Source organism: Alosa pseudoharengus, unplaced genomic scaffold, assembly GCF_046254945.1.
Source record: "Alosa pseudoharengus isolate Yale_2024_CS ecotype anadromous, Long Island Sound unplaced genomic scaffold, YU_APseudo_1.1 YU_APseudo_1.1_scf_2, whole genome shotgun sequence".
NCBI lineage: Eukaryota > Metazoa > Chordata > Actinopteri > Clupeiformes > Clupeidae > Alosa > Alosa pseudoharengus.
The window spans coordinates 45,791,865-45,814,142 of NW_027468663.1; the positions used below are offsets into that span (position 1 = coordinate 45,791,865).

The 22,278-nt window shown below is 43.4% G+C and overlaps 1 protein-coding gene across 2 annotated transcripts in view; it reads right to left on the reverse strand.

Annotated features, from left to right (window-relative positions):
• Positions 1-1,445: 1,445 nt before the first annotated feature.
• smg7 (SMG7 nonsense mediated mRNA decay factor) overlaps positions 1,446-22,278 on the reverse strand; it is a 28,902-nt gene continuing 8,069 nt past the window's right edge. The window contains exons 5-23 of one of the 2 annotated variants that reach the window (XM_076295213.1): positions 19,333-19,504; positions 18,959-19,030; positions 18,492-18,642; positions 18,015-18,150; positions 16,383-16,545; positions 16,042-16,198; positions 14,801-14,871; positions 14,596-14,656; positions 14,370-14,489; positions 13,747-14,173; positions 13,438-13,579; positions 12,808-13,187; positions 9,755-10,111; positions 9,103-9,252; positions 8,786-8,869; positions 7,929-8,088; positions 6,209-6,379; positions 5,763-5,911; positions 1,446-4,748 (exon numbers count right to left, since the gene is read on the reverse strand). In XM_076295213.1, the coding sequence (XP_076151328.1) occupies positions 4,635-4,748; positions 5,763-5,911; positions 6,209-6,379; positions 7,929-8,088; positions 8,786-8,869; positions 9,103-9,252; positions 9,755-10,111; positions 12,808-13,187; positions 13,438-13,579; positions 13,747-14,173; positions 14,370-14,489; positions 14,596-14,656; positions 14,801-14,871; positions 16,042-16,198; positions 16,383-16,545; positions 18,015-18,150; positions 18,492-18,642; positions 18,959-19,030; positions 19,333-19,504 (3,237 nt within the window). In that variant the 3' untranslated portion in view covers positions 1,446-4,634. The remainder of the gene's footprint in view (positions 4,749-5,762; positions 5,912-6,208; positions 6,380-7,928; positions 8,089-8,785; positions 8,870-9,102; positions 9,253-9,754; positions 10,112-12,807; positions 13,188-13,437; positions 13,580-13,746; positions 14,174-14,369; positions 14,490-14,595; positions 14,657-14,800; positions 14,872-16,041; positions 16,199-16,382; positions 16,546-18,014; positions 18,151-18,491; positions 18,643-18,958; positions 19,031-19,332; positions 19,505-22,278) is intronic. The other variant, XM_076295214.1, reaches the window with a different exon arrangement.

Sequence of the window (22,278 nt, forward strand, 5' to 3'; positions counted from 1 at the left end):
CAACAGATTATTTATGAGCTCTCCTAACTGACATGTGTTTATAAATATAAATATTTCTGTAGGAATTATATCCATGCAGATAGGGAGAAGCATACTTTCCTGCAAATTGTGCAACAATGCAGAGGACGTGCAAGTTGTTTTGGAAATTCATCATTATCATTCTATCTAAACCTGACAATTGAGGGTACATGTTATTTTAGGCAACACATGTACACTCTCACAACACTAATGTGTCTGCATTAAAGCATCTTTCATATTTTATTAGGCCTGTATTCACCAATTTATTGTTCTCATTGACAGTGTTGGGTAGGTTCTTTAACATATTTTCCACCAACCGAGAAGTTTTACATCACATGGCAGCCCGTCCTCTCTGATCAAATAGCTTCAGATCCAGTCACTTAAGAAAACTTTTCTATTTTTCTTTTTGTATCCAGCTGAACAATTGACAATCAGAACTCTTTATAATAACAAAAAAGGTTTAATACATAATATATTAAGAGTTGCATGCTGTGAACACAGTAATTCATAAGAGTGGACCAACTTAGGTTATGTGGGTGGGTTTTCATTTAAATTTTCTGTGTTTTTTGTTTTACTTAATTTCTGTTGGTTTTGTATTTCTTGGAAAACATACAACTGGACATGTTTGTATTTGCTCTGTAATGCTTATAATATTGCAGTGACGTCCTAATAAATGCCCGTCCTAATAAATGTCTACTGGCCTAAAACATGCTGGCTGCATATACTGTACACCCTACTACAACAAAACTAACTTTACATTTCCTGAGTTTTCTCATTTAGGCTATCAATATAAAAATAATATAGAGAGGGAAAGAAAAAGGAGACACTTGAAATACACAGGCTATATGGTTTTATTAAAAATATATTTAAATTTGAGTTTTAAAAACGCCTTGGCCTTTAAAATGCCTTGACCAGTGCAGCGGTTTTCTGTATACCACCCATTTAATTTGTAACTGTATTTAAATACAGTTACCCATATTTTGTATTTTAAATATGTGATCCCGTTACATGTATTGTGTTACTTCCCAACAATGCTCACTGAATAGATCATTTATTCTTGGTACATCCTTAATAACAAACTAGTTTGTCTTAACTCAAGGTGTTTACTGATATACAATGAAAGGCAGCAGAGGGTTGAACTGAGAACTCCAGAGTAGTTTTTCAAGGTGAAATTTCACCAGCATCATCAGTACTACACGATGTTTATCACACTGGAACTACTAGAACTTCAAAAATGTTGAAATAAAAGATGTACAATCAAGAACTCACTGTTCAGATGGAATAAAAAGCATAAATCTTAATTGTAGATTTTAGAATGGCCACGCTATTGGGACTACGCATATTGGCCAATCTTAATTTTTGTTGTAGCTAATTTTTCATTTGGTGCTTTTCGGCTTGGAAAAATAAATCAATGACAACTTCACAGATTGAGGACATGGTTTACTTTATTAAAGGCATAGCTGATTCCAGCGTTTCCAAATGTCTACAGAAAGACAAACACAAAAATTCAGAACACAGGCCCAAAACAACAGGAGACATCTACTCTCCGCTAGCCAACCCTTCTAAAGGGATTTAAAAACCCTCTCACAGAAAACTCAACGTCTCCTCCACCAGAAACAAAGTATTTTCTGAAGGCCATATTGTCATGCAGAAGTTAGGAGGTCATTCTCTCCTGGCAAGCCAAACTCAGATGGGGACACATGAACCACTGGGGTTTTTAAACCTGTGCTATGCTGCTGTAAAAAAAAAAGCTGAAACTCAGCTGAAACACCCCGTTTGGGACTTCAGAATGGAATGTTTGAACTGCCCGCAGGTGCTGGGTCGATCTCGTATACTAAATAGTGAAGTGTACATCACAGAAGAGAAAGTCATATTTTGAGGGAGAAATGCTTTCTGCACAGGGAAGTACACAGAAACAATGGCAGTTCAGCAACAAGATCATTTTCAGATGGGTTGCCATGGGGCTGCTTGCACAGGGACACCACACGTCCACACAGACTGCAATCACGATTGGCGTCTGGCCAAGAGATTTTTATCTACTTGGAAATCAGTTAAAGAGCACTGGTGCAGGTACTGAAAACCCCACAGTGATAAAAAAAAATCAAAAGGGAAAAAAAAAATACAAAAAAGGCCAAATAGTCCAACACAGATCAAAGATTTCATGAGCTTATTTTGTCAAACCAAAGCCTCTGGCCTAAACTGTCCCCGAAAGTTCAATATGATTAACTTTTTAATTTTATTTTTTTAAGTACATTTTTTAAATGCAACAAGAGTAGCACAATCACACGGCAAATAGACACGTCATTAAGTTGTCTTTAATAAAATGTTCTCTACATGAAAATAAAAACACACTTTTCCCTCATACAAGATACTGTATCTTTCTTAGAACCCTTTTCCGTACAAAATGCATTTACTGTCTGAACCATAAAGAAATTACCGTTGTGGATATATTTCATAGAACTCTAAGCCTATGCAACAGCGACCTCTAGCTTCAAACTGCTGTCCTTAAACAGAGACAGGCCAACCTCGTGGTCCTGGAGATGTTCCTGCCTGGTCTACAAAAGCTCAATCCTAACACTTGATCTATCCCTATAGATAAACCAGCCAATAGAATCAAAACAAATTCACATCTGCTGCACCTATTCTGACACCGCATGACCTAGAAAACAGACCACCTAAGGACCTTGGAATACAGACAGTAGAGGGATGCTGTTGTTGGTAGTGGTGTGACTTGTTCCATTTTTTTGTGCTGATTTGTGTAGCGCAGTGCTGGCTATTGTTATGTTGTCTCGCAAGTTATTCCTTCTCCTATCCAACTAAAGACGCTGAAGAGAGAGATGGAGGCACCACCAGATGCCACCCTGCCCCCCCCCCCCCCGCCCCCCTTTGTCTCGGACTTCACTCGTGACAACAGCCTGCGAGCCAGGACAGTGAGACGTTCTTTCACTGATCCAAGGACAGCTAGTGGTTTGCAAAGTGCTCACTTGTCCCCTCAAAAGTGGCCGCTGGCTTGTGTGCCCCATATTGCTGAACCAGCAGCAGAGTTGCTGGACCCGTTTGCTCGCCCTAACTCTACAGCAGTGCCAACCATGATGGATAGAATCATTTTGTGTGTGTGTGTGTTTTTGTTTTTAAAAAAGGAAAAGAAAAAAAAAGAAACATTGAACAGGCACAAGAGTTGATAAAGCTGCTTAAAACTAGTAAAAGGCAGAAGAACATGAACAAAAGAATTTGTCAGTTATGTAGGTAAGCTAGAGCAAAGACATACTTAAAGAACAAAGGGGAGACGGAGGAGGAAGTGGGGGAGAGTCATATTAAATATAAAGACCTCCCCCAGTTTGCAGTAAACTATTGAACATATTTACGCAATAATATTTCAGAAAGCTAAAACTCTACAGAACAAGTCACAAAATACAGTATTGTTAATAATTGCAATCTCAATTGGAGCTAATAATACTACACCCTATAAGCTATGATCTAATCCCTATTTCCTTTTGATTCGGTTGTATTTTTTATTTATCTTTTCCTTTGATGAGCTATAATGTCATGTACGCTTATGAAGTCATCCCAGGCGAGAGTGCAGTGGGGATGCACCTTACTGAAAAAGCCTTTCCACTCTCATCAGCAGAGTGGACGTCACAATGACATCATAGTCCTCATCTACTTCTGATGTCTAACTCTGTTCGGTGCAGTCACAACACAAGACACACTCAAGGTTCCAACAGAACAGTTAGCCAAGAATTCAATTCTTTCCCTTCGTTCGTTCACTCATTCCTCTTACTGCTTCCATCCCCTAGATCCACACTGCCCTCCACTAGCATTAAGAAAACAAATCCAGACTTCTCAAAACTCAAAAAGTCTTCTCATTTTCTTCTGAACCTTCAACTTTTTTTGTATGTGTTTTCCTTTTCCCTTAAAACATCACTTTCAACACCTCCCCCTCCCACACGTAGCACACTCTCATACACACATCTCCTCTTACATGTGCAGTGTGCCAGTCACACAGAGTGAATCGTGCACATCATAAGGGGAAGCCGATAACAGAGTGTGAGTCAGCAGAGTTTGGGTTGGGTGGAGTCTTCCAGAATCCCAAGACCCAGGAGAGACAGGAGGGTAGCCTTGAACCAAACCCCATCCCCAAACCAGGGAAGCATGGCGGAAGGGGGGGGTGGGAGGGGTCTAGTCAAAGAGGAAGTCTAGTGTTTCACTTCCTCTGTGTCAGAGTTTCTGCTGCGGCTACGTGCTGAGCAGCGTGATGGGTCAGGTGCTTGCATGCCCTCACTGCCCCAAATGGGCACAGGGTGAGAGACCTAGAGACAGATAGAGAGAGAGAGAGAGAGAGAGAGAGAGACAGAGGAGAGGAGAGGGCTGCACCTCCCTCATTTCGGTCAGGCGAGCGGTTTGGTGTTGGAGCCTGTCGCTACGCATCGTTCGCCGTCTCCAGCCTCCATACGCCGCTACTTAGCGCCGGTAATTGCCGATTGGAGCTTGTGTCATTTTTTTTCATCTCTTCTTCTTCAGCATCTTCTTCTTCTTCTTCTTCATCATCATCATCCTCTTCTTCCTCTTCGTGTTGAGTACGAGGTGTGAGTCGGGCGCAGGGCTCCGGCGGCCCCTCAGTGAGGTGGGTTCATGGGGCCGTGGCCTCGTTGCTGCTTCTGCTTCTGCTGCATCAGCAGCTGCTCCAGCGCAGACGGCCCGGGCTGCATCATGGAGCTCGACCAGATGGACTGAGGACAACACATACGCAGACACACACGGTGTTAACCAAAAACAACTTTACACATTACCCCCGGCCCCTTGGAAGTTGTTCTTACCTTAAACAATATGGCACAACAGGGATAAGCTGAGCAACGACAACAAGGAATGGTTCATCAACTGTTGTACGGGATCTCTGCCTTATGATACAGTGATTTACAACCACTGTCCCGCGGCACACCAGTTTCACTTGGTCCAATTCACAATTGGTCCAAAAACATGTATTATCGAGTTGTTGCAAATAGTAGGCTATATATTTCTGCTTTCTATATATTTCTGCATTTATCCCAATCCGTGAATTAGTGAAACACACTCAGCACACAGTGAACACACAGTGAGGTGAAGCACACACTAATCCCGACGCAGTGAGCAGCCTTAGTTAGGTGCCTTGCTCAAGGGCACTTCAGCCGTTCCTACTGGTCTCTCTCCGATTGTCGGCAAGTGTTGCCCATAGGTGTTTGCCCCCAGCAATATGACGGCCGCGTTCACGTAGCCTATGCCACTTAATAGAACTCGACGTACAATGCGATATCTAACTTTCTATCTATGGATGAAAAGATGGAAAACAGTGACTGCCTAGCCTACTTGAAAAGGGAAAAAAATGCAGACTCTGAAAACTGTAAACAAATGGAGAGACTAAATTATCTAACAAAATGTACCTTGGCCCAAAAAAAGACTAAAAAACTGTAATAATATGCCTTATGCCCCCTCACTTAAAATCTTGAGACTGTACCAATGTGTAAAGACCAAATATCGTAAACTTAGGGTTGCTACAAATAAACAGCACAGATAGATTGATAGATTGATCGATAGATAGATCGATCGATCTATCTATCAGTAGTAACCTTGATAACTTGAGAACTGTTGCTTAGGTGTGCATTTCCAAGTACTCTTTACAGATGACCGGTCTTCTCTGAAGCAAGGTGTTAATACTGTACCAGCCTCGAGCAAGAGAAATGAGACACAATGATGGTGTGGGGGGTTACCTTGAGGCTGTCCAGCAGGTTGGTGGAGGAGTCCTCCATGGGCATGTCTTGGGTGGCCCAGCTGCTTGTAGGGCCGCCCTGGTGCCAGCTGGTCTCAGGGGCCGAGGGCGAGGACGTGGGCAGGTAGTCCAGCCCGAAGCCACTCACGCCTGCAGAGAGAGAAAGAGAGAGAGAGAGAAAGAGAGAGAGAGAAAGAGAGAGACAGAGAGAGAGAAAGAGAGAGACAGAGAGAGAGACAGAGAGAGAGAGAGAGAGAGAGAGACATCAGCACAGTCAGCCCACTTCAACTCCTTTTTGTCAGAATATCCACAATGATTACATAACACGAGATAGTAGCACAGAACCCACAACGAGAGTGGACATGACAGGTCATGAGTGGTAAGACAGTAAGGCCAACCACGCCAAGTGAATTTGGTGTAGTGAATAAAACCAGGAACCCGGCGTACCAGTCTTCTCTGCCTTCCAGCGGTCGGTGGCTCTCCGGTCTCGGCTGTCGGGCGTGCCGATTGGCCCAAAGTTGGAGAAGGGCAGCGAGGGGTGGCTGTGTGTGGGTGGGGAGGAAGGCAGGCTGCTGGGGTTGGAGGAGTGGGGGGACTGGCTGGCAGGCGTCGAGTGGTCTGGTGAGAGGGACAGATGCAAATGCGCCATTTAGACAAAAACAAAATCACATGTACTGATACGAGCCATCAAATTTGAAGTACAGCACGATTAGAAATGTTCCATGAGTATGTGTACTCCATAGGAATCAAACCCATGCCTATGGTTTAGTACGATCCGCACAACCAGCTGAGCTACACTCTGCAGACCTGCCAACCTTGAAGAAATTTTTCGAGCAGCACCGAGCCGAGAAAAAAGAAATTGCTCACTTTGGCCTTTATACATGCAGCCAAAAACAGACATAACCATGCACACAAGATACATTTAGGATAGCGACCAATCTTTGATCTCGGATATCTATCTAGATTTGATCCAATGTGTGCAAATGTAATCTTTTACAGTAGCTTTACAATGTTGACAATCTGTTTTAGAGCCCAATAATCCTGACCTATGAAAAACATGTTGATAGGAACTGATGTGGATAATGTTGTCCATTTTCTTATATGTTGTCTCTATTCAATCATGTCTGGTCTATTATTACCTCTTTACAATCCATTATCATTAGCTATTTCATTTGTAAAGAAATAAATCTATCCCTCATGTTATGCCAACATATTTAATTCACCTGAATATAGTAGATCGAGACTTCTACTGGACATCTACTGTTGTCAGTGTGCAGTTGATCCCTTAACTTACAATAGCTTACAAGTTCTGTTTTCTTTTTTCGTTTTCTTTTTGCGGTGTCTTTCTGCCACAGGTGAGGCTGCAACGATTACATTATCCCAACTAAAGCGATAGGTGCGCAATCTTCACTTTGATGTGAAAATGTGTGGTTGCTACGCAAAATGCATACAGGTTGGCAGGTCTGACTCTGGATTGAAGTGATGACATGACATGCCCTCTCAAAGATAAAACAACAAACTAAATGGTGCTCTAATTTCATTGCTGGGCATCTTTATTTAATTATTAAACTAGATGTACCGAATAGCGGTACAAAACATGACCGCCGCTCAGTCCTGTACATCCATTCTGCGAAAATAAATCACATTAATCAATTTGTCTCCATCTTCTACTCCAACCCCCACTCTTGAAACTTTTGTGTATGCTTGTTTGGCATGTGTGTTTGCGGGCCACACAGAAAGTAGCCTACTGGCGCTGCAAAGGTGGATAGATTTGTAGCACTTGCCAAAAAATGTGTAGCATTGTTATAAAACCTTTAAAATATCTAAACAATCACAAGTAAGGCAGTTCATCACAATCCATCCATTGCAACTTGACTGATGAAAGGTACACCTGTAGGCTACATTGTATTTGGGAAAAGCAGAAGGTAGTGGCCCCCGGGGACCAAGCGAAATTTTTCCGTAAAAGTCTAGTGGGGCTACATACCCACCAAATTCCATGTGCCCCGGTGTTTCTGTGTCCCGGGTATCGTTGACCAAAAATTCAGGAAGTAGATGACGGGGGAAAAAAAAAAAAAAAACTTTGACAATCCCTATATGACCGCTTCGCTAGCGGCGGTCATAATTAAACCCTGTATAGATTAAATAAAGACAAAGAGGTTGGACGTACCAGAGCTGGCAGGCAGGGAGGGGGACCAGGGAGTTCCTTCAAACAGGGAATAGAGCGAGTGCTCCTGGTGCATTATGGGAACGTCAGGTTTGGGTGTGGGTGGGTGTGGGTGCTTCCCATAGGCCTCGCTGAAAATGCTGTTGTTCTGATAGGAGTTCTCCTGAGGACACAGCAAGAGACAAATCATTAGTGGCATCCTGACACTCAAAGGGATGGCATACCATAAACACCCACACGTGAAATACTCTGGTGGCCTATACGCCAACCACTCCAACACAGACTGTCTGTGCTGACTTGGCACATAGTGCAGCCATGGCAGTGTTCACCTTAGCTCACCAGCCCGAGGGGTAGGAACAGCAACTGTCTACACCTCAGTGGATGTGCGACTTCTCCACAACACTTCAACACACATTCATGTAGCTGGGGACAGTCAGAGGTGGCCGCATCTGCTGATCAGCAGGGCTCCTCCTGAGCCTCCTGTGTCAGCAGCTCACACAGGCATGGAGCTGACAGACGTGCGAAGTGTGTAGGGATCAGAGGCAAGGCTGTGTGTGTGTGTGAGAGAGTAAAGCTGATGATGCATGGGGCAACTTTTTGAGCAATGTTTCTGGACAGCGTCCTTCATTGTTGTGGTTCTGGCATGTTCCCTTTGATATTGTGCAATAATTTATTTTTTGGAGAACGTTAATAATCAGTAGGCAAATCATCATGATCATCCAATCAGAATAAATGGAACTGGTTATGTGGTTGCCCAGCAGAATTGCTCAAATAGTTACTCCATGTATCATCATCTTAAGAGTGTATGTCTATATGAGTGAGTGAGTGAGTGAGTGAGTGAGTATGTGTGGCAGCCTGACCTGGATGGGAAACCCAGCGCGAGTTAGCAGTGAAGAGGATTGACCCATCACCTCAGCACTCTCCATCCTAGACTGATTTGGCAACTGGAAAACACAAGACATCCATCCGTCACTACCACAGTAACCACATTCAATTCCTTCACTCCACTGACATTAAACCATATAAATACACTTGAGCCATTTTATTCAGTACTCTCCTTCTATCATTTATCTCCAGTGGAAGTCATAATGTTACAAACACTCCTTCTATTACAGGTTAAACCCCACAGCAAGGCCTCCACAACAAGCCCAGGAGTGACAAAGAGGAAGCTACATACAAACATGTTTCTCCCAGGAGCAGAGCTAAGAGGGCCAGCCACGGCCTGGTAGAAGCCAGGAGGCTTAGCAAAGACCAGCTCCTCCTCCTCCTCAAAGTCCACCAGTGTTTTTAGCAGGTCGGGAGGAAGAAGAGGGGAGCTCTTGTTGTCCTAGTGGAAGATATGAAGCGCAGAGCGAAGGAAAGAGGAAAGAGAGATAGAGAGAGAGAGAGAGAGAGAGAGAGAAAGCCCATAAGAAAAAGGGAGAGAGGAACAGCAAGTGCAGGCAGCTGGAGGATACGAATATGTTCTTATAGACTAAGCTGATTTGTTAAGTCTTTCGCTGGCTAGTAGTTCAAACTGAAACATTCTGAACAAATGCTGCAGTTCTGTACATTATGTGTTGAAAGAGCACAGCATGCTGAGGACAATTAGGGGAAAGAGCTGAAACAGAGAAGGAAATGGAAACAAAGCACCTTTTCAGGCTAGGAAAAAAAAGGACGGCACCAAGTCAACCCTCAGCACCTGTTTTTTTTAACAGTTTGCTATTCTTTTGAGTCACATCTGCCTTTAATTTTCAGAAATATTGAAAGCAATCAATTATGATGGCAGAGTTCTAACCACAGCATGGGGTTTGCCTCCCCATGCACAGTGTCGATGTTTTCCTCCTCACCTCATACGGCGGGCCCCTGGGGACGTTCTCCTGGTCGGGGCAGAACATCCCCGGCTGGCGCTTGGTCATGCGTTCGCCCATGCCTGAGCGGTACAGGGACTCCCAGTAGAAGTCCTGCTGCACCTTGACCTCGGGGAACTTGGGCTTCTTGTCCATGACGGCGTTGGGCGGCTGCATGGGGACGCTGGGGGACATGGAGTGCTCAAAGAGCTTGAGCGGGTCCTGGGGCGGCATGAAGAAGGATGATGGCGGCGGCTGCTTGACCGGCATCTGCATGGGCATCTTGGGCATGGGGCCCTGAGGCTGCGCCGGCGCCTGGCTCCACATCTGCCCGGTCTGCTCTGCCACCGACATGTACTGTTGCACAGAGAGAGAGGGAGGAGGGGGGTAGAGAATTAACAACTCTTCTAGGGGTGTGAATCTCTCATGTAAAAGACGATACGATTCGCATCTAGATACATGGGCACGATTCGATACAAGAAAAGATGCATGTTCATAAAAAACGATTCAGTACGATTCGATTCGATGCAATTCGATGCAGTTCAAGAATGGAAAGCATTCTGAAAGATTTTTTATCATTTGCTCAAGGTGCAAATTCATTTTATATTATCAGTTACCATGGTCATGGTTGTCAATTAGGCAAAACAATTAATATGATTATCTAAACTGAGGTTTGTTTCATATACTGTATTGAAATGAAAAAAGAATAGTCTACATTTCAGTCAAAAAAACTCTCTTTTTTTTTAGACTTAATAGATTTTATAGAGTTATAACTGATTGTTTTCATGGAGCTGTAGCCTTGTTGAGGTAAGACAATACCGAAATAAAATAAAACTGTGCTTAAGACACTCTTGGCCTTTTCTCATATAGCCTACAAGAATAAAATAGGCCTACATGTCAATGAACTCTCTGGGTTTATTTTGTTCCAACGGTAGACCTAATGCAGAAACCTATAATGCCTGAGTGAAGGCATTAACCTATATAGTCTGAGTGAATATGAACAAAATAATTGGCTAATAATTTGTGCATCTTTTTAGCAAAGGCCAAATTATTATTTAACATTAAGGAAATCCCTTCATCAAACGTAAGGCTATACTCTACAGACTATCGTTGCTGTTTAGTGTTTAATTTCACGCTGGATTTTGAAAAACAAAAGAGTAAAAAACTGTAAAACAAACAGGGTTCCTACACATTTTCCATTTCAAAATTCCATACTTTTTCCATACTCAAGTTTCAAAACTTCTAGGTAGATTTTTCTGAACATATTTTCAACATTGCGGCCACTTCTGGTTTGGGATAACGGTAAAAAAACAAAGGTATGGACAACTGAAATTAATTGAAAAAGACACTTAATATTGTTCATTTAGTCGTGTCATTTTTCTACGAGCCAACTGGCAGTTTGTACGGGCACTCACTCAATCCAGCTGTCATCAACTTCATACTGTAACATTTTTGCCATTCTATCAAGCGTAAAAAGCTATTTTTTTGTGGCAAAATCTATTTAATTCTGATTATGACAAAGATCCTCCTAAGCATGAACATTAGTCCATCAGTTGAACGCTTTCAACTGCCACACAATAGCTTTGGTTAATGCATGAGACACGTTGCTCATTGACTGAGAGCCCTAATTTCAGCAATGGGGAAAGTGCAAAGCAATGTTTATTATTTAAATAAATGATTTTAAAGTTATGTTAATTTAATATAATATAATATAATATAATATAATATGCTACTATGTTGCAGAAGCCTGTGACAAGACCTAGAGATGTACACATTTTGCCATTTTCGATCGATAGCTTATTATTAAGTTATCCCCGAAAAACTCACACTTTCCCATTGTTGAATAATTTTTGTTGAGGAAGTTCTGTGTTGGAAGGTCCACTCACATTTTTAGTTCTCTGTAGACACAGCATAGCCTACATATGATAGATACTTAGTTCACTGCTTGCAGGGGCTTCAGAAATCACCTTATTGCCTCTTTACACCAAAAAACAAGATTTGGGAAAGATTCTTGAAAGATTGGAGTCTTTTGAGTAAAGCTTGAATTGGGGGCATTAGTTAAAGACTACAATCTTTCAAGAATCTTTCCCAAATTTTGTCAAAGTTGTTTGGTGGAAGACAGTATTTTTGGTTTGCAATAATAACTTTTACACAAGTGCACAATGGTGTAGGGCACTTGCATAGACTAGCGATTCTCAATTTGGTTTTGGTGCCATGGTCCCCTTGTGGGAGAGACATTTTCTGAGGACCCCCATCTAATTGTATCTTGACAATGTTGACTGACAGTTATGCTACACAACAGTAGGAATGGTTCATTATGACCTGATTGAAGTGATTAGTGCTGTAGAGCTAATAGTCTGGAAGCACAAATATTTCTCCATACCCTTGTTTGTTATTTCCATACTTATCCAGACCTGGAAATTGCTAAAGTCAAATTCCATACTTTTCCAGGTTTTCCATACTGCGTAGGAACCCTGAACAAACGACCGAGTGCGAGTTGTCACATGCTTAAGTTGCAGTAGATGTATGGGTAATGAGGTCATTTGACTACTTTGGGCAATGACTGTAGCCAAAAACGAACTGCATTACCCACAATTCCGTGCCACGTATAGTTTCAAAACCGGACGTGGGATGAACGCGCTCCTTGGAACGTAAATGAGAGTCTGAGCGAGCAGAAAAGGTTGTGAACCGATTCGTAACAAGTAAATCGATATAACGACCGGTTCATTTCAGTTTTATTCCGATACGGGGCTTCACGTATCGATGTAGCCGTATCTTACACGTTAAAAATGGATACCGATACGTATCGGTTAATCTTTACACCCCTAAACTCTTCCCTTACAGCTGCAGTTCACTGGCCCAACAGGGTTTTTAGCATCATCATAAAACAACCTCCTGAAGGAATATTGACCCACTAGGGCCAAGAGCAAGTCAAGGAGAGATGGCAGCTTATTGACCGGGAGACATCTCACACACAGGAAATAAATGAGGGTGTAAAGGATAAACTTATATATAAAACACACTAAAATTACGTCCTGGGGGTGAGGTCTGACCTGCTGCATGCCGTGGTGGTGCGGTGGGCTCTTGCCCAGCTGGGCAGCCTGCTTGGTGGGCGACTGCTGCTGCTGCTGTTGCTGCTGCACCTGGAGCTGCACGGACTGCTGCTGCAAGGCCTGCTGGGAAGGCTGCTGTGGAGGCGGCTGGGTCTGTGGAGCCTGGGGCGGCCCCTGGCTCATGGCCCCGGGGCCCGAGGGCCTCTGCTGGCTGTAGGGAATGTGCGAGGGTTTCCCAGACTGCACCTGGCTGGCGGTCTGGGCATGAGTGGCAGGCTGGAGGAAAGGCGCAGGCACAGAGACATTGGTGGGGAAAGTGAAGCCGGGGCTCATGGAGAAGGCCACGGGTGGAGGGATGACGTATGGAGGGGGAGGGAAACCTGAGGACCCACACAAGCACATACACAAGAGCCGGTCATCAGTCAACATCTTTCCAATTATAATCTGTCACACCTACAGCTGATAAATGCTTCGGACTGTAAAATTCCTGATAAATGACTAGCATGCATTCATGCGCCTGTTTTAATTAAGGACGCAGTTGAGTGCCACCGTAAATTCCTAAGCTGATTAATACTGAAATACAGGCAGTGACGTTGTCTGTGTGAGAATGTGTTTGCTGGTGGTCTGTACCTGCTCGGCTGGGCAGCGGTGGGAAGGCCCCTGGGTGATGGATGGGGATGAACTGAGAGGAGCCGCTGGTCTGGCTCTGGGTGACGGGAGTCTTCCTCGCCTCGGACACCGGAGTCTTCCTCACTTCAGCCTGTGTCTTCACCTTTGCAACACACACAAAACAGTACATTGATTACTGTAATGCTATGCAAACATCACTTAAATTGAATGTTGTCTAAAGGCAATCCAATGGAGTAATAGGAGCTGTCAACACCAAAAATTCTGGACTCAGTGCTAATACACTTCATCTGTCACCTCGCTGTTGAGTACCTGTTTCCCAGCATCGGGTGTTTTGTCGTGGCTGTTCTTCTTCACCTCGCTCTTCCGCTTGCCTTCCTTCTTCAGCTCGTTCTTGCCGGTGGCGCCGTTGCCCTTGGCGTAGCCGGGGCGATCTTTGCCGCCGCCGTCCCTCTGCTGCTGGCCGCGGCCCTGGCCCTGCTCCCGGCTCTGCTCGCGGGGCTTGATGTTCTCCTTGAAGGTGACCACAGGCCTGTCGCTGCTGTCCAGCGTGCTGTTCTGGCTCTTCCCGGCCGACAGGACCGACCGGAGGCCCAGAGAGCCCTCTTGGGATATCTGCTCGCCGTTCGACGACTCCTGGAGGACGGGCGTGTCCTTCTCCTGGGGCTCTTCGATCACTTTCTCCGGGATGTCGGTGATGAAGAGCAGCAGGTCATCGCTCACACTGTACTGGATAAGCCTGAGAGTACATCAGGCAGGCAGCCAGACAGACAGAGAAGAGAAACCCAGTGTCACCTCAGCAGTCATCAAAAGACTCAATCAATTGCACTCTTAGAATCTGGTTTAGAATTACATTTCACCTCACTGTAAATAAAGGAGTAGAGGCCTGAATGCATGGACAACATAAAGAGCAACGATATTCTCAAACCGCTCACCCAGGCTGGTTGTCTGCCACCCACTTGCCCAGGCTGATGAGGCGCTGATGGCGAGAGCGCACCACAAGCCCATCCTTCCCGACTGCAATGCCCTGATGCCCTTTGGAGAAGTCCAGTGTCCTGGAGGGCATGCATACCATGTGAGATATGGACGGCAAGGAGCAAAACTAAAAAAAGATTCATCATTACAAGGACACCTTTCATGACCTTTGCCTTTGCTACTCACCGTAAGGCAGGACGGAGGGCCAAAAAGCCTTGCAGCTCGAACTCTTCAGGGAGAGGGGTGGCTGAACAGGACAAACAGACCATTTCAAAAGACAACATATCAGAATAATACCACCAATGTCAGTTCAATATTGCCATGTTATTGACTGTGATAAAAAAAACGATGGGTAAGGGACACACAACAAGTTTGACACAAATAGCAATACCTGATACACTGGACAACTCATCTTCCTTGAGCTGGAAGCTGTTGAGAATAGACACAAGCCACGGCCAGATGCTAGAGAGAGAGAGAGAGGGGTTCTTGATTTATTATGCTACAAAGTTATTATGCTACAAAGTTACTGACAGATTTAAAGGTCAAATCGACAGTTTTTTCCATACACATGAAAATACCTGATCAGACTAACTGACAACCCATAAGATAGCTAAATTTGAAAGGAGGTCTGACCTGTTTCTCCTAGAAGAAATAAGTGGCAATAGGAATAGATTGAGAAGAGATCATAAGTCCGTGAGCTCCCATGTAAACGCCCCCAGAGTGTAGCGCTGTAGCTGCCTGGCTGCGTTAGCTGCTAGCTGTAGCCACTCGAGCTAGGTAAAACCGATTGTTTGCGTTTTTTTTCCGTACCGACAGTACTGCGTAAACCACTGCGTGACCTATGCGTTAAAGGTGCTCTAAACGATGTTACGCACCTTCTAAGCTAAAACATTTCTTGTCACATACAACAAACATCTCCTCACAATCCACTAGCTGCCCGTCCCCTGCATACACTGTAAAAACAATGTGGTCTCTGTAGACAGCACGGTCTCCAAAAAGGCAACAAAAACAGTCTAGTGCAGCCTGGACCATTAAACATAAACTTTTCCAGTCATTCACCGACGAGATGCGCATTCAGGAAAGTTCCAGTTGCATGGGAGGGAGGGGTGAGCTAGCTATCTGTTTTGTTTGAAGTGACGTTACCCAACATCCCTTAGCACACCTTTGATTCAAATAAGGTATAATGTTATTAAAATTGATGGAAAAAACTATTCATACATATTCGCATTTGTTACATTTCTACCTGCATGTTTCCGTAAATGTTGCCCTGACAACCTTACATTTTAATCCCACAGCTGATCAGAACTCTTCCCTTGATTATGAGAATGTCAATTTTTAACTCCAATAGCACAGTGGATAAAAACACAGGCAGATGTGCACATTCTTGAGCTGAGTTTTCATGAATGTGCACAGAATATGTGAATGAGCTGAACGGAGACCCAGTCAATCCCACTGATAAAACCCCCTCCTCCACATTGTTAGTGTCTGTTACACATATCATCATTTCAACAAATTGGAATTATATTCGACACATTAACAATCAGTAGTCCTCTTATGCCCCCACGACCCCTTACATTTTAAGACCCCCAAAGAAAACAGAAAAAAGTAAAAGTAGCAGTAGTTGGAACGTACTACTGCCTCTTGTCCACAACACTCTCTGTGAAGACAGTGGGCCGCAACTTGAGCCAGTCCAAGGACACTTTGATGGCCGGCAGAGGACACTCGCCCATGATCTCCTCTCTGCTCTTGTTGAGTAACACGCGGCTGCACATCACTCCGAGGAAAGACACTGAGGGTAAACAGCAACACAGACGTGGGTTAGAGCAGCACAGAGCACAGACATTTTATCGGCACCTCAATTTAAGCCGCAAAAATGTCTTCTAAACAAATCCCAACTGCGGCTCTGATCTTTAACCCCACAAAATAATAAATGTGATTATTCTTTTGTAAATGAAAAAGGCAGCGCTACTCACTGAAGAGGCCCAGAAGCTGGAACCAGCTGATCTGCTCGTCTGAGCTGTAGCTCTGCTCGTCCGCCTCGTTGGTGAAGTCCCGCAGGTGGTGCAGCTCAAACAGGTTAATCACCGTGATGTGGACCAGCTGCTGGGAGCTGAACGCTTTCTGGAGAATCAATCTCTGCCAGGGACACGCACACAAAAAAGAAAAAAGTGTGACGACACTCATGACTGTATAACTGAGTATTTATAAAATTATTATGTTTAAAAATGCAGTAATCATCCATTCAGAAATACAACTCAAGTAAAGAATGCATAGTCAAAGAAATCTTTCACAGAAAATAGATAGATGGGGCAGCCGTGGCCTACTGGTTAGCACTTCGGACTTGTAACCGACCAGTAGGCCCTTGAGCAAGGCACCTAACCCCTCACTGCTCCCCGAGCGCCGCTGTTGTTGCAGGCAGCTCACTGCGCCGGGATTAGTGTGTGCTTCACCTCACTGTGTGCTGAGTGTGTTTCACTAATTCACAGATTCACAGAGACCAAATTTCCCTCACGGGATCAAGAGTATATATACTTATACTTAGATAGATAGATACTTTATTGATCCCCAAGGGGAAATTCAAGATTCATGGGACTCTCATTTCATTTATGCATATGTATCATATGTCAAGATTCTGAGGGCAGCCATTCAGAGCAGATGAAGTTAGCACTTGAGGTGTACAGAGGACCTTACATAACAATTTGTTTATTAACTTAAAACAGCCACAGAGCAAGAGTAAACAGCAAAGAAATATAAATCTGTTTGAGGAGAAAAGCAGTTTCTTCAGTTTGATGATAAAGCTGCTGTGACATGTCTGGTGTAACACTGGACTAAGGGCCCGTCCCAATACCTCCCCTACCCCTAGATTTTTGCCCTAACCCTCGTTTTTGCGCGTGCACGTGTAGGGCTAGGGTGTCCCATTACTTTAGGGAGCAAGAGGAAGTGCTATTTTCCCCTTAAAATCAACCCTCAAAATATAGCCAGGACCGATGCAGGCTTAAAACGAAGTGGGAGATGAAATTACCCAGGATAGCGTGTGAGCTCAGCGAGCTGGCCAATTTTTTTATATATTTTCACAAAGAAGCATATTAAAATTTCGAAATATGTTGGAATATGTTAGTTTGATGCCCATCTGATGGACTGTTGACATTTGAACACTAATGTTAGAAAATATCTCAAGCTATCTGACGATGTTCCTGATATCTGCTGAGTGCTTTGAGAGAGTCTGCCCATCAAATAACATTATATATATGATCTGGGTAGATTCGTCAATATTTAAGGTGTGTGTTCTGGCGTTCATATGAACACAAATATTTTTGTTGATTAACCAGACGTAGATAAACCAGCAAAGCCCACACAACAATGACCGCTGGAACAGGTATATTCCTGAATGAAAATAGTAGCAGGCTACTACCGGTAGACACGTCGGCGCTGCGCGTGACGTAGGTGAGCACGTTCGCTATGCGAATTTGCATATAGTGGTGTGCCAATTCATAGGGAAAGATCTTACCCTCCACTTCCCTTGTCGAGGGGGCTTTAATGTTGAGGGCAATCAAAACCAAGTGGAAGTGTTAAGGGGGGAGAAATGGGACGGGCCCTAAGGGTACCTGAAACTGCTCCTCCAGCTTCTCCCTCAGGGTGTTCAGCTTGTCCAGACTCTTGCTAAGGTACACATGACCATGGAACTTGATGAAAGCCTTAATGAAATCGGAGACGCTCCACTTGGTCTTCACCTCATCACGACTGTGGAATGAAGGGAAAAAGATAAAGGAAAGGTTTAAAATTCTTTCAAACAATCCTACCAGATCAATGTGTAAAGTGATTGGTTTAAAGGCATATTGCACATAAAGACGTCACTCAAAACATACTATTGGATTTCGTCCAATAGTTTATACCAATTCGACACTTTCCAGGCAGCCAAGAGTACAGTGCAAATATCCATTTCTGTATGTATGCTCACTGGATATCAAACTCAAAAACTTAATATCAGTAGGGTTGATAACACATTTCTCTGCTAGCTACGCTTGAAGAGCTCCCTTCATCTCCCAGATGTTCCCTTCCCTTCCTGCCGTGAGAGATGTTACCTCTCGAGAGCTTTGGAGAGCGCTTTCTGCAGGTTGGTGGACGCTGCAGGGAAAGGGAACTTCACAGCGATGCTACGGCAGTAGTAGAAGATGGTGGTGAGGTGGTCTCCTTTGGAGGAGGCCAGGATTGCGAGTTGATTGTAGGGCTGGCCTGCATGAGGACAGAACACAGAAGTAAGATGTTTCTCACAGCAATTTAAACTTCTATTAACAAATGTTAAGATGTTCCCCCCTCAACAAAAACAAGAACCCACTTTATCCTATGCCATCACAAGTATAAATCAGAAGCAAATTGCAATGATAAAATCGCATGTGTAAGTGCTGCTATTGTGTAATGTTCATTACAATGCATATGTTTCATTGGATTAACCAAGTAGAAATAAAATAAGATCAAATAAAACAGAAAAGTGTTAAGGAGAGTCTTAAACCTGTAAAAAAGAAAGAAAGGTAATTCATGCCACACTTGCCATTTGAAGGAACGAGCTGGGCTGCATGTCTGTAGTAGGATTCTGCCTGGCTGGTTTGATTGCGGTAGCGTGCTGAAGGGGAAGCAGAGGAAGAGTCAATACAAACCTACAAGCTTCATTTAAGTGAATTACAGAAAATTCTTGGATTTCTCTATGAGACCATGTATAGCTACAGCAACTGCAATACAATCATGATGCTGTGAACTGCAAAATTGTAAAAATATTATACTCTTATTGAACATCAAAGGGTGACTTCAATAAGACCCCTACCACCCCTCAAAATAAAATAAAGGTTTATCCAGTAATCCTCACACACACACACACACACACACACTTCCTGTGGCGCCTCAACTGGCTGGTGTTGATGGCCTCACCAATGTCTCCAAGATGAACAAGACAGTGCTGGCAGATGTAGGAGCAGGAGCTGGGTTGGGGCTTCACTATGCTGCTGGTGCTGCTCTGTTTATTGCTGATGATACCCAGCTGAGATGATTTCACACGACATGGCAAGTCCACATTGAAAACTGTGCAGAGTTCTTGTAACAACTGTGAGAGAGAGAGAGAGAAGGAAAAAAAACTGAAAGACTGACTATTTTCTCCCTCTAAAACAGCGGTTCCCAAACTTTTTTTCCCGCGGACCACCTTCTACATCCTGACTCGGCTTGCGTACCCCTACCATCGGACACACAAAAAAGTAACACATTCTATTGATGCATTCCAGGCATCATGTTTAATTAGCCACCCTACATGATAACAAATAACAAAATCAAAATGTGCAACTGGTCTATCAGCTCTCAGGCTAAAAAAAACAGTGTGGAGAGCAACATTAGACTGGTTAGATAGCACCTCACTGCAAACCACGCACTGTGGCTTTGGGCAGTCTGTCTCCCAATCCACGTGAAGCCGAGGCCTTATATGCCTCATCATAGGCTACTTTCGTTTTCTTCGCTCAGTCTTTTCTGTCTCGTCCTTTCTTTTATCCCCCTGCACTCCACCTCCACCTTCATCATTCTGCCCCCATCCCTGCTCGGTTTCTCTCGCTTCTCCTCTTCGATCCCTTTAATTAGGCCTTTTGGACAGTGTCCCTGTTTTTAGCCAGTTTTCCATGTTTGCGTAGCCTTCTACCTAGCCTATACTTCCACGAAACTAACGCACCAGATATTCTGGCTGCCTGCAGGATATCATGTGCATTGTGGGTAGCTAATTTTGTTATTGAAAACATAGCCTACTATAGAGTTTACAAATGATTTCCTTTAATTTCACGTTTCCATATCATTAGAACCTGATTCTAAATTATTTATTATTTATGAATTAATTAGATTATTAATTAATTAATCATTTTTAACACCTTTCTGACATTGCCCTTTTCATCTTGCATATCCCCTAGTGGCAGCTTGCGTAACAGTTTGGGAATCCCTGCTCTAAAAGATAGGGTTTTCCCTAGGATTTCAGGGGGCTTAGGTGCTAAACAAGCCTACATTTTGGAACTGTTTTTTTTTTTTTAGGGCTGTCAATCGGTTAAAAAAAATAATGTAATTAATTATATACTCTTTGATTAATTGATCTAAATCAGGGGTGGATAACCAGTCTAGCATGAAGAGCCAAAAAAAATTTCACACAACTCAAAAGAGCCGCACATCAAAAAAAGATCTTCTCTTTTTCATTTAAAGTGAGACACTTGGCAGATTATCTACAAATTATCGTTTTCAGGAATGAGTATAGCAAGCAACAAAGATATCCGTCACCCATCACTGAATGACTTATTAGCATGAGAAATGCTCCAATGTACAAATTGATAAGATGCCAATGTGACCGTCAAATGTTCCGTTGAGTGTTCAGTACATTTTTTAAAAGAAAATAAATACACAAAAAGAAAACGAGTCTGCTTCTCTGACTGACGTCTATGTATCTTACCTTTACCTTGTACTTGCAAAGGTGCCTTTGGGAAATGTTCAGGTTTGAAGCTTTATGCATCAGTTAAGTCTGGCATACCAAGTACCAAACTAACGTGTAGAACACGTTTTTTAAAGGTGTTATTTTGGTTACGTTGACATATCAACCAGAAGGGTTATGCTAGCCTACAAAAAAGATGAATCCTCCTTTTGAATGTCCGTGTTCCGATTTACGCTTATCGTCAGGGTTTTCCTGATTGCAACAGTAGCATTACACCTGGCTAAAGAAACAAACATGTCTGCTTCTTTTTGGGCTAGATTCCTATCCATAACATAGATAGATAGATAGATAATTTATTGATCCCCAAGGGGAAATTCAAGGGTCTCAGTAGCATACAGACATCACACACAACATGCACTTACAGCAGAAATGGTAAACATAAGTATAAGTATAAACATATAACTAAACTCCACTGTACAATAAAGACAGTAGAAGATAAGAAAGATAAGAAAACTAACAAAACTAAATACTAAATACACTAAATAAATTAAATTAGGAAAGTCCAATGTGCTTGAGGGTGATCAAGCATAAGACGCTTGTAGTGACAGGGCCGGGACTGGTAAGGTGCTAAAGGGAGTGAGTGTCATGGTGAAGCTGCAAACAGTAGTCCAACCATAGTCCTTAGTTATGTGTGCATGGCAAGGTGCTCAAGAGAGTGAGTGTCATGGTGAAGGTGCAAAAAGTAGTCCAACATTAGTCCAACAGTGCAACAGTGCAAGAGTAAGGTCTAGAGACCAGCATAAATAATATGGACAAATAGGAGAGTAAAGTATAATGTAGACAAGGTAAAATAAAAAACTATTTCAGTGCAAGAACAGGTTGAGGTAATAGGGTTATAGCCATTCATTGTAGCCTGACCGCAGCCATTGATCATGTGTGTTAATATAGCATGAAAAACAGTGTAGCAGTAAAACAGTAGTGAAAACATTAGGCTGCGTACATTAATAAAACAGTAGTAAAACAGTAGTAAGCAGTAATGGGCAGTCAGTACTCAAACATGGACATGGAGAGGGTGGAGAGGCAGACAGACTAAGCAGAGAAGTCGATCTCTCCTCTTCCCTTTAGTGAGGCATCGAACAGTTCAATGGCCCTAGGAACAAATGATTTCCTCAGCCTTTCAGTTGTGCATGGCAGTGAGCGAAGTCTCCAACTGATCAAGCTCTTTTGTTTTTTGATAGTGCTGTAGAGCGGATGACATTCATTGTCCAAGATGTTGATCAGTTTGTTTAGGGTCCTTTTGTCAGATATTGAAGTGATGCACTCCAGTTCAGCTCCCACTACAGAGTCAGCCTTCCTTACCAGCCTGTCAAGTCGCCCAGCATCCTTCTTCTTTGTGCTTCCTCCCCAGCATACCACTGCATAGAAGA